General features: G+C 40.0%; 1 protein-coding gene across 2 annotated transcripts in view; it reads right to left on the reverse strand.

The window, feature by feature from the left end:
• LOC116509775 (vitamin D3 hydroxylase-associated protein-like) overlaps positions 1-12,769 on the reverse strand; it is a 47,911-nt gene that overhangs the window by 14,936 nt on the left and 20,206 nt on the right. For both annotated transcript variants that reach the window (XM_032219080.1, XM_032219081.1), the window contains exons 5-11: positions 12,191-12,324; positions 10,846-11,052; positions 8,354-8,394; positions 7,520-7,644; positions 5,607-5,732; positions 4,918-5,015; positions 177-276 (exon numbers count right to left, since the gene is read on the reverse strand). In XM_032219080.1, coding sequence (XP_032074971.1) covers positions 177-276; positions 4,918-5,015; positions 5,607-5,732; positions 7,520-7,644; positions 8,354-8,394; positions 10,846-11,052; positions 12,191-12,324 — 831 coding nt within the window. The remainder of the gene's footprint in view (positions 1-176; positions 277-4,917; positions 5,016-5,606; positions 5,733-7,519; positions 7,645-8,353; positions 8,395-10,845; positions 11,053-12,190; positions 12,325-12,769) is intronic.

Genomic DNA, 12,769 nt, shown 5'->3' on the forward strand with positions numbered 1-12,769 from the left:
GAAAAATCCTAGTGACAAGTTAACTTGTCATATGGAAGGACCAGAAAGAATCCTATAAATTCTTACAAGCCTATTGTACATTCCACCTCCATTGTTTTTGCTTATGGATAAAATGAGACTCATTCTTAAGATTAGTATTGTGTATTTGCGCACAGAAAAAAAAAGCAAGAACTCACCACAGGCATTAAAAAGAGGGCCAAGAGTCTCTTCAGCAGGTCTGGCATTCTGTAACAACGAATCTGGTTTTTCCAAGTGGAATCTACAAATTCTCCATCACTGAAATAGTACGAAGAGAAAGAAAGCAGATTATTATAGGGAGTGTAAGGAGGTAACAGGCCAACCTTTTGGTACAAGGACATAACTTGGAAGATGGGGAGGAAAATAACTATTCATTCATTCAGGATCCCTCACAGGTAGAGTGTTGCATTCATGTCAGAAACACCAAGATGTTTCCATGTTGAAAGGAATAGCTGGTGACATTACCGTTGGCCAGGGGATGCTCAGATCTCTGGGGGCTCTTTTCATGTCCCTGGCAGGAACTGAAGTAAAGGACTCACCCCACCCCACAGCAGCACTCAGGTATTTATTTATTTATTTATTTATTTATTTATTTATTTCCATTACATAATATTTTTATTTCCATTTCATTCTATACAATCACATGTCTACTGTGCATAACCGGGGCATATAACATTGAGTAATAAACACAGCCCTCATTTATATAGAAAATGCCCCCTAAAATACAAACCCAATATACCACCTTGACCCACCATACACCCTCTTTCAACCCCCTCCAACTTTCATTCTTCCTTCTCACATACCCCTCTACACCTACTTCCCCTCCCCCTCTATCTAACCCTAACCCTATCACTCCCTCTCTTAATCCATTCCCTCCCTTCCTTCTCCTCCTCCTCTCTCTCCCCCTCTCCACCCTCCTTCTTCTTTCACTCAGCTCCTCCCTTCGGTATACTTCTATTACCTTCCAATATATTCGGTTTGTTCTGTTTTAACACTAACATTAAAAAGCCACAGTATACAAGTGCAATCATGTACTTTAGAATTTAACACATATTGTATTTCCCCCCTCCCCCCTCCCCCCCTCCCCCCACCTCCCTTCCCTCCCCCCGACTTCCCAGAGCCCGTACACGGTATAGCATTTTAACAATCACAGTCTAAAATATCTCAACATTGAGCTCAGCTTCTTACTGTTACCCAAATTTTGAACAGTTTAAGATATTACTAATGTTAAACATAAACTATCTGGAGTTTCTTAGTCCCATAATGAACAGTTTACATTGTTCGTATACATTAAACTCAGCTTCTCACCATTACATAAATTTAAACAGTTTGCTTTGTTCTGTCTATTTCCAAACCCATTAATTTTGATCCCTTTGTGCCTCCTTCCTCTATAACACAATTTAGATACATTTCGAATTTTTCTTTTGATTTCCTCTTCCAACTCTTTTTTTTTGCCTTTATTTGTATCCCTATATATATATATATACACCTTCACACACATATATATGTATGTATATATATACGTACATATATATACATATATATTTTTATATTCATTAGTACTCCTCTCATATATGCTTTTCTTGGGTCTCCTAGAAATTCCCTAAATATGCCCTTATTCATATTCCGAACATGATATTCAGATAGCAATTTTTACAATCATTAATATACTTTTCATATCAAAATAGCTCCCATTCGACCTCCAAGATCTTCTTACCTACACTACCCTTCCCAACTCCATCCAAACTGGGCCATGATCCAAAAGAACCCCCACCACAATCTCCATCCTCTTCGCCCCAGAAAATAAATCATCAGTAATTTATATAAAAGTTCATAATTATCCATCAAGTCAATATCTTTTCTTCAGTATGCAACTATGTCATTTTTCTTTTGCATGACAGAAGTCACAAAGTATTGACCATGTAATCAATGGCCAATAACTATTAAAGTTGTTGCAGTCTGCCTTATTTCCCCATTCGTCTGGTAGTCGTACCGCTAGGTCCTTGTTCTGTAATCCCTTGCCCTACCGGGAAGGAAAGATGATGCTTTCTATCTTGTGGTTGTATAATTTGTTGTTTATCTTGTCCTTCTCGTTGTCTTTCTCCGGATCCAGATGATTCAGAATGTCCCACCTTCAGGGTCTTATGATAGAAATCTCGGGCTTCCCATACAGAGTTGAGACGATATTTTTGCTCACCAAGTGTAATTATAATACCAAATGGCACATCCCATCTATACTGTATCTGACGGTTTCTGAGTTCTTCCACTAGAAAAGCGTAATCTCTCCTGGCTCTTAACATTTGGGGTGGTATTTCTTTGAAGACAATCAAATCCTGTCCGCCAATTTGTAGCTTGGTATTATAAGACTTTTGTAGTATCCTATTTCTAGACTCTCTTGTAGCAAAATATATGATTACATCTCGAAGGAGCTGTCTCTGTTTTGCCGTCCAAGAATTATGGCGGTAAATTTTTTCAATCTGCCAATCAAAGTTGATTCCCGGTCTTCCCACCAGACGACTGAAGGCCTCTGAGAAAATCTGTTTCAGGTTCTCCTGTTCCCTTTCACGCAGTCCCCTGATTCTTAATGCAAGCTCCATCTTTTTATAATTTATCATAACGATTTGTTTTTCTGTATTTTCAACTTTTTGTTGCATCACTTCAATTTTGGATGTCAAGTTGGTATTGGCTTCCTCCAGAAGCTCTAGCTTATCTTCCATTGCAGCTTTTTCAACTTTTTGTTGCATCACTTCGATTTTGGATGTCAAGTTGGTATTGGCTTCCTCCAGAAGCTCTAACTTATCTTCCATTCCAGCTTTTTCAACTTTTTGTTGCATCACTTCGATTTTGGATGTCAAGTTGGTATTGGCTTCCTCCAGAAGCTCTAGCTTATCTTCCATTCCAGCTTTTTCAACTTTTTGTTGCATCACTTCGATTTTGGATGTCAAGTTGGTATTGGCTTCCTCCAGAAGCTCTAGCTTATCTTCCATTCCAGCAACATACTCTGTCAATACAGTTACAAGTCCTATCATGTCTCTCTTTGTATTAGCAATCTTAGTATCAAACTTGTCACAAAAGTCTGTAATAAGTTGCTTTATCTCCTCTCTGAATTCTCTAAGTGTCTCAAAAAGAAATTCTTTCGTTAGCAAATCTCCAGTAGGGGCGTAGAAGGTAAAGGCTGTGACTTCATGCCAAATGCATGAGGTGTATTGCTAAAAGGACGTCTCCCCGACTTTGATTTTGGTGCCATTATTTCAAACAATTAGTCAAGAATTACTCGAACTCTGCTGGCCCGTTATGTAACTTGCAAGAGAAGAAAGTGTTGAGTCCCCCCTTTATTTGTTCATAGAGGTTTTTCAAAAGATTTCAAAAAAGAGCATTGTAACAAAGCACGTCTCAAAAAATTAGCATTGTAGTGTAACAGTTCATATTCATCTGTGTTTAAAATATCTCTATATTAACAAGGAGGCTTAACAGCTTTTAAGAATTGATAAGAAAAAGAAAAAGAAATTCTTGGTAGGTCTTCAAGGAAACAATGTTAATTAGTCGGAGAATGCTATCAGGCAATACCTTTGATCTTTCTCTCTGTTGGCTGTGCCAGGAAGCTAAAAATATACAAATGCGAAAGCTACAAGATCGCCATCTTAGAACCAATTACACAAAGGGATTTTTTTTCCACATTGAAACTGGGATTTTTGGTAGGAAAAAAAAATAAAGTTCTCAAGTTCGGTCTCTGCCTGTATTAATTTCAATAACATAGTTACAAAAATTGTCCAAGGGGGGCGTTTCTTGCCTCAGCTGTAAAAAAAACAGCTGAGATTTTCTGGCTGGAGTAAATGACTCAGCCTTGGCTGACTCTCCCCCTCCGTTCGCAGCCCAAAAAAAACCCTGCGAACTTCAAAGAAGACTCGTACCAACTGAGTCGCTCTCTGCTTTTTTCTTGCCTGAAAAAAGAGATATCTAATAGATATTAAATAGATAACGAACCAGGAATCTGGGGGCAGCTCCGTTAAGCTGCCGACGACGGCAATCCCTCCCCGGAAGCCAGCAGCACTCAGGTCTTGAATGAGGGCTTGCTAACCTCCACCCCAATGTCCTAGCCAATAGGCTCCTCTTACAGGTAGGTAAGATTCTAATTTAAGAGAAGTTGTGTTAAGTAACTTTTGCTGCCAGAGCTCACTATAACAGCATTGCCAGAAAAGCATTAAGAGTTGTTAAGCTAATTTGCATAGCTTCTACTCCAGTAACATTATATTTCAAACTACAGCATACAAAACTTTTGTCAGACCTATTCTCGAATATAGCTCGTTTGCCTGGAATCCACACTGTATATTGGATATTAATACAACTGATGTTTATACTTATACCTGTTATCTTGTACATGTTTGACAAACTAAATGAATAAAAATAAAACCTGTCACATGAAATAAAACCTGTCACCCTAACCACTGCGCCGAGGTGGCGCAGTGGTTAGGGTGCAGTACTGCAGGCCACTTCAGCTGACTGTTATCTGCAGTTCAGCGGTTCTAATCTCACCGGCTCAAGGTTGACTCAGCCTTCCATCCTTCCGAGGTGGGTGAAATGAGGACCCAGACTGTGGGGGCGATATGCTGACTCTGTAAACCGCTTAGAGAGGGCTGAAAGCCCTATGAAGAGGTATATAAGTCTAACTGCTATTGCTATTGCTATTGCTATGATTCTATGAAAAGTCAAATAGGAAAAGGGGAGAAACAAAAGATTCAGACACTTCCTTTCCAGCAATCAGGCTACCAAATATTCCTGGTATTGGGAATTTGTAAGCTTTATTTATACTGCTCCTTGCTGGCACTTGATTTATAGAAAGGAACCAGAATAAAAATACAAGTGACTTTTTCTATGAAATTTTAGTGTTTAATCACTCACAATTTTTCCAATAATGTGGAACTTCCATCAGCATAGAGCCCTTTGGTAAAGAGTTCATCCACCAAAAAATCAATGCTAGGTGGAGTGAATGGTATCAGCTGAGAGAGGAAAGAAAAACAAAATCCATATTTAATGGCACACAATAAACTTATACAAAGAGTTACTCTGCTTTTAAAAGTTGAGCAAAAGCTGTTTATGGCTTGCAATTACTTCTTCCCCCAAATCTGCTAGAAGCCACATGTTCATCCATAGAATGAATGAAGCCAATTATATATAGGAATACAGCATAGATGCACAGCCTAAAGATCACGTCCCAAAACTACCAGATGGAGCTGCAAAAATGTGGATGATTAAGTGGGGAGCAAAAAAGCAAGCATTCTCTTTATCTCTCCATTGGCATTTAATAGTCATTTGGACTTTTGCAGCCCAAAAATAGTGAGCCTCCAAAAGGGGTAATTGTAATTTTTAATATGACTGAAGAGAAAAAAATGATTGAATATACGGAAACCATCACACTAGTCAAGTTTCCTTCTAAATGAATCTAAAAACAAAGGAAACCAAAACAAATGAGCAATTGCCTTCCATTAGCTGCTTTTGGAATGCCACTGGCAGAATGCCATTCAAATGACAAGACTATTGCTGGCACTGAATCCACCCAAAAAGATATTTAATCCTAGTGTAAAGCTTACAGTATGCCCTGCCTCCTGTAGCAGTTTTTTGGTTTCCTGCACAGCTCGTCTCATGCTGGGAGATGGCTGGAAATAACCATCTCCATCATAGAATCCAATCCTAAGGGGACAGGTATTCGAGTAAATCTGAAAAGACACAAATCTTCATTTAGTCCGGTCACTAGGACAAGAAGAGAGCTAGTCGTGTTTTTCTAATACTGTTTCAAATCTGGGTATATCAGCACTCTGCCTAAGATCTAACAAGCATCCAGAAAGTGCTAATCAGCCTTTATAGATAGTCCTTGGATTACAATGGCAATTGGGACAGGAATTTTCATTGCTAAGCAATGTGGTCATAAAGCATGACATACATAGCTTAATGATAGCAATCCCAGCAATCCTCCTGCCATTGTTAAGCAAGGATCGCGTGAATCATTAAGTGAGAACCTCATGCAAATTTGACATGGGAGTAGGTGAGAATCCAGAAGCACTTGCTTATGCAGAGGAAAGCAGGTGAGGCAGGTTTGTGCTATGGCGTATGAGCAGGTAGACACTATGGAGTGCAATATCCAATCCTCCCCAGGGGCTCCTCAGGAGACAAAGCATCAGAAACAGGAGTGACTTGAAGTCTCCTGCTGGCTTTCCCATTGACTTTACTTGTGGGGAGCCAGCAGGAAAGGTTGCAGATTGTGATCATGTGATCATGGGTTGCTATAACCATTGCAATTATGAGCTGGGTGCCAAGTGCCTGGATCTTGATCATATGACTCTAAGGATACTATGACAGCCAGAATTTCAACAACTGGTCATAACTTCAAATGGACTACCTGTGCAAAGGCAGAGGTACCTGTACCTAGAAGTCAATCTTCTGTTCTCTCCATGGAAAGGATGGGAGCAACTGCCTGTGATGATGAATCTTTGGCATGCATGCCACAGGTGGTACACATAGCCCTCTATGTGGGCACGCCAGCTATTGCCTAAGCCCAGCTCCACCGAGCATGCACGCGCACCTCCCACAAGCCAGCTGGTCTTCGGGCCTGTGCCATGCACGGGTGGCAGCATGATCTTCCCTGATCTCTGCAGTTCCCCCCCCCCCAGCACTCCCTAACTTTCTCCGCCCAACACACCCTAGCTTTCTCCTGCATTTCTGCTGCCTGTGCCTTCTTTGATCTCCATAGGTTCTACACTCTGCAGGTGCCTCTCCATGACAGGAATGCAGAGAAAGCTAGGACTCGCTGGGAGAGAAACTGCAAAGATTGGGGAAGGTACAGGAGGCAGGAATGCAGGAGAAAGCTAGGACACACTGAGGGGGGGAGAGAAACTGTGGAGATCACGAGGCCCATCCATGGCCCATTTTGGGCCTGAAAAGCCATCTGCACCAACCTGGAAGCCAAAATGGGAGCCAGGGGTGGGGCGCATGCACAGAATGGGGGGTCCTCGCACTGCATTTTGGGGATTGGGACATGTTCGTGTGCATTCACACACATATGCCCGCACTTTGGACAGTCAGCAACAAAAAGGTTAACCATCACTGGCCTTCTTACATATGGGAAAGAAGATCCTTGAACAATTCTGGCGAAAACCTACTAAGAACTATAATCAGACCAGTGGTGGGTTCTGGGAGGTACTGCCCAGTACAGGCATACCGGTGGTAGCTGGGAGCAGCGTACCGGAATGATGGTTCGTTTGGCCCACCCACCTGCCCACATTCCTTACCACTTTTTGATGCAAACGAGGCAATTGCACATGGACCTCCGCCAAGCAGCTGAGTGTCACTGGGTGTGCACATGAGCAAGCAGCACGCATGCCCGATGAGGTGGCCGGGCCCCGTCGCAGCATACCAGTTGCGATGGGGTCTGGAACCCACTACTGAATCAGACCCCTCCCACACCCACACATGCACCCTGATTCATCACTACATCCAGTTTGATTACCTTGTCATTAAAGGGAAGTGGGGGCACAGCTGGATCCAGACAAAACATCTCATCACACAATAGGGCTTTCATGCACAAAACCAGGCTATCCACATCTCTTGCCATTGGTCCTGTCACAGAGATGACTAGAACAGAGAGAGAAAGGCCTCTGGTCTTGGTGAAGGAAGACAGAACATGGCTTTGAAGTAAAGTAAAGCTAAATGGTCCCCTGAGAATTGGCTTTCTAATAATTAGGGGATTTTGAACTTCTAAAATAGTTTACTCAAGTAGCTTGATTTATCTAGCAGTTTTTGACAAGGAAAATACACTAATTTTACTCCTTTAGTTTTCTTGTGTAGTCATCCCATCTTAAACTATACTTTAAAATTGTAAATTACTACATTCTTCTGAAATATCACTATAAATGCAAATGAACCTGAGATCTTATTATGCAACAATAAATAAATCCAAAATCAGTAGGGAAACAAACCAACCAAAAAAAGACATTGCAGTGTGACTGAGCAGTGATGGAGTAGTAGTCCCAGACAGTCCAAAGACCACTGGATGAGGATTATGATACAATAATGTCATCTGATATCTCCCCCTTTCCCCTACTAAATCCTTTTCAAATGTATTTGTTTACCATCAAACAAATTAGAAGTGGCCAAGAAGTTTTTAATAGCTTGGCTCTTCAGGAAAGGACATGAAAGATGTTTGAGGAGAAGGAAGGAAAAAGCTTGAGTGCAATTTTGGATGGTTGATTGAGTCGCAGAAAACCTAAGTTTTCATCAGGAACCTTGGCTTTTTCTCCATGAGCTGAATAACAAACACTTTATCAACCATAGATTTGCTCACCTGAGTTCATTCCAGGTACAGGCGTAGTAACACCTTTGACACTGCACATCAGCAAATGAGAAAAGCAAATTAACAATAGGCAAAGCCAAGTGAAAAAAGAGACTGTCACGAAATACAGGTGTTATTGTTGAAGGAGACTAATGATACCCACAACTATTGGAAAGACACTAAGAATGTTTTCAAGATTATTCTTTACCCTTTAAAAAAGTAACAAAATCATAGCACCTTTCATTGTCCCTACAACATTGTAGTTTGGCTACATGTAAAGCTGTCCCAGAGTACACTATCTAGTATTTTTACTAAAGTATATCTTGATTGTTTAATTATGCTATTTGAATATACTTTGAATTCAAGCAACTTGACTTTCCTTCTTAGGAATTTGGACTAGAACTAACAACACTACCCAAACAGATTTGAGCTTTAAGAGAAAATTGACTTTAGATCTTCTGTACTTGCAGTGGTGGGATTCAGTCAGTTCGCACCACTTCGGGAGAACCAGTTGTTAACTTTTTGAGCAGTTTGGTGACCTGGTTGTTGGAAGAAATTATTAGAACCAATTGTTCAATTATTTGAATCCCACCACTGCCTACTTGTAATATTTTCAGAGGCCCAGTCCTTTTTCTTTTAATCCAGGAGTGGGATACTATTACAATTATCTTTGTCTCAATCCTGACCTAACCACCCCCACCCAAGTCTTCTTTTCAAATCCCCAGGAAATTGATATATCTCCATGTACAAAGATTTATTCAGATAAAGTAGTACTTCATTAAGGGGATAGAATCACCTTCCAACAATTTTTCTTCCAGACAAAGAAAGGATGAGGACCATTTGAGAGGTTTACATTTTATATTGAGTCAGGGCTCAGAAGAGTTTACATTCAGTAAGAAAAAATGTTTTTAAATTAATTAATGCTATGCAAGATAATATAAGAATCATTGATTAGAATCCTTTCCTTAAGGGAACTTCCTGGGAGCCCTCAGTATCCCTAATAGAGCTAATGCATCCTGGGCCATTTTTCCTATTCCTACCATCAATAAAAACCTGGCAAAAAAGATTGCCTGCTCAAGAACTGAGAAATGGAGAGCGAAGAAGTAAAAGAGGTGGTGACATCATTAAGTAGGAGACTTCTGTCTTCTTTTCTATGCAAAGCAGCCAAAGAAATGCACACATTCTTCCCAGTAAGAAAATATGCCCCTATAACTTTAACCTTAAACTGTCTGTTATTGACCTCACCCGATTCCTAAGAGGTCTGTAAGGGGCGTGCATAAGCGCACCATTGTGCCTACCATCACTGTCCTACTGCCCCCATTTATTTGCACCCATTTCATTCAAACTCATGTTTATTCTTATACCTATTATCTTGTAAAAGATTGACAAAATAAATAAATAAATAAATAAATAAATAAATAAATAAATAAAATCATGTTTTGCATTTAAAAAATATAGGGAAATTTCCCACTTCAGCTATCTCCAAGCTGTGCCATTCCAAATAGATGGACTTTCAAAATTCCCAGCCAATATGACCATTCACTGCTATCCACACCATCTGAATGCTATATACCGGTACATAGCCATCTGGGGAAAAATGGGAGGAGGGATTCTTGACAAAAGTTGGAATGAAACAAAACGTTAAGAGTGAGGGAAGAGAGTTAAATATCAAGACTAACTAAGCAAGAGTGAATGGCAAAATATACCATTGTACATAAGCTCTTCTACATATGTTCTATGGTTACTGTTTCTTTTTCACGCATAAATATTGGAGAAATAATATAAATATTTGGCATAACTATTTTGGGAAAGTTGAGGGGGTATAAAACTGCAGTATTGTTTAGTATCTATACCTTAATCTCAATTCCAATTTATCTAAACTTCCTAGCTTGGCTATTCAACTTAGCAGTGGTGAATATCTCATGAGACTGAAACAATTCTCCTGGGATTTCCTGCTCCAGAGTAAACATGTGACTAACATTATCTGGTTTGAAATATATATTTGTTGAGTTTGTAATGTTTAGCTTTATCCTGATTGGTGCAACATTTCCCTTCCCCTTGAAGTTTTTCAAGTGTTTAGAACATAAAAACAGATTCATTCTATTGGTGTTCTGTGAATGAAGCAGGGAGGCCATGGCTGGAATATGAATGAGCAGGACAGTGGTGGGTTCCGGATCCCAGTGCAACTGGTACAGGGAAAGTTGAGGGCAGGGATGATGGGCATGGGAGTAAGGGGAAGAAAGTCCCCTCTCAATGGCTCTCTGCCAGATGCACACTTCAACGTCTATAAATACCCAGGTAACGCCGGGTTATCAGATGGATTATGATATATTATCAACTACTTGTGAAAGTTGTGAAGAGAGCCAGTTTGGTCTAGTGGTTAAGACATTAGGCTAGAAACCTAGGGTTGTTGTTGTGGGGAATATAGGAGGAGGAATTATGTATGTGCCTTTCCTTGAGTTATTTATGAAAATAAAAATCCAATAAATAAAAATAAAACTTACCTCACTCTATAGCCAGTTGGTTTGAATCCACAGATCCCACAAAAGCCACATGGCACCCGAATACTTGCAGCCACATCTGTCCCAATGCCAAGCATGGATCCTCCCCCTCCAATAAGAGCTGCTTCCCCTCCACTGGACCCTCCAGAACTTTTCTTGTGGTTGAAAGGGTTCAAGGTTTGTCCAAAGACTGTATTGCCACAGTCAATGCTGCGTAGGAGGGGGAAAGACCCATAAGCAAATCAAAGGCATGCAGAAGAAATCTATTTAATAACAGCTGTGGTGGCCTAAAGGTGGAGCTCTTTCCTCACAATCAGGAGGTTGTGAGTTCAAACCTAGGTAGAGGCAGATGTAGGGTCTCCTGCTTGGGCAAGGGGTTGAACTAGATGACCTGCAAGATCCCTTTCAACTATGTTAATCTGTTACTTCTGATTTTGCTTATGGTGGAGTTACGACAAGAAATCCACGTGGCTCCCACTCTTGTAGAAGGCACTGAAGACATAATCACTTCCTAGGGCTTAGGTAGAAAGGAACTAAACATCTGTAAGATTTGGTTTTTGTCTGACATGATTTCTGTTTCTTTGAATGCATCTCTCTTTGTTCTTTGCTTCTCTTGTTCTAGCTTTTTACAGTATAAAGTGCTCAGGAATCAGACTTTAGTTTTAAAAGACCTATGCATCAAAAATAAATAAAAATATTCAAATGCAAATTTCTATTGCCTATGCGTGGTGAGAATTTATCATACTCATCATCAAGTTGAGGAAGGCTTTTCTAACAGCTGAGCCATACATATCTGGAGTGAAACCCGGGGCTTTCTGAAAATTCAGTGACCAATTTTATTAATTAACAATTTTTTTGCCAGTTTAGTGGAAAACAGCCATACAGATTTGGCTAAACACTACAAATACTAATTGAAGGAAGCAGTCCAGTCTATATGGGGTTTGGGACAGTGATTTTGCTATTATATCACTCATGAAAGGCAAACTCCTCTTCACATACTTTCATGGTGGATGAAGTTTCTGAGAGCTGCAATTTAATTCATGATGGAGGGCACTGTATTGGAGACAAATGAATTAAAACATGGTTTCTCCTTCTTCAGGAAGAAAAAAAAACCTGTTTTAATGATGACTAAGGGAATAGAGCTAAAATCTAGCTTTTTTTTTTTTTTTTGGCAAAAAAAGTTATGCTGTTCAGAAAAGGCTACTTTTTAAATTTATTATAGGATATTATTAAGGAGATAGAAGAACTACCAAAATGATGAGCCTATTTTAACAGATTAGAGTCATTTCTTGTTTTTAAGAACTTAAGAACTATACATCGCCACCCCAAAAAGTGAGCAAATGCTTACTTTAATATGGCTTGTGATGTGTTGGTCTTTACAAATGGAATTGCCCCTTGTTTCTTTAGAACTTTGACTATTACAGAGTCATCGTGCTCAAGAAAGTCCAGAAATTTCACCAAGCCAAGGGAATTGGGAAATCCCTTAAAAGAGATAAATAAAGCAAATGATGAGATTTAGAATGAAAAAGTGGAGCAAGAAAATGTGAAGAAAAAGCATGTTGTAAATCATGTTCTGACCTAAGCTTCCTGAGACAGTAAAAAGCACACGCTTAATCCCAAAAAACTTTTATTTCAACGGCTGTGAATTATGTTCATTCACAGCCTGTAATGAGTCACAAATAGTTTGTAAAGTCTGCCACAGTCCTTCAGGATAAGGCTGATAAGCACCCACCTTTATTTCTCTTGAAACGCTGCCAAAGACCTAACTGGCAATTACCTTTGCAAGACTACATGGAGCACAGAGTCAAAATGGAGCTTCAGAGTTTAAACCGACCAGAACGAACAAAGTTGCTTCCTGCAAAGGCTCACGTCCCTTTGCTCCTCCTTTATGTCTTATGGGAGGGGCCAATCATCTCCAAGCCTTACT

This window comes from Thamnophis elegans, chromosome 5 (genome assembly GCF_009769535.1).
Source record: "Thamnophis elegans isolate rThaEle1 chromosome 5, rThaEle1.pri, whole genome shotgun sequence".
Taxonomy (NCBI): Eukaryota; Metazoa; Chordata; class Lepidosauria; order Squamata; family Colubridae; genus Thamnophis; species Thamnophis elegans.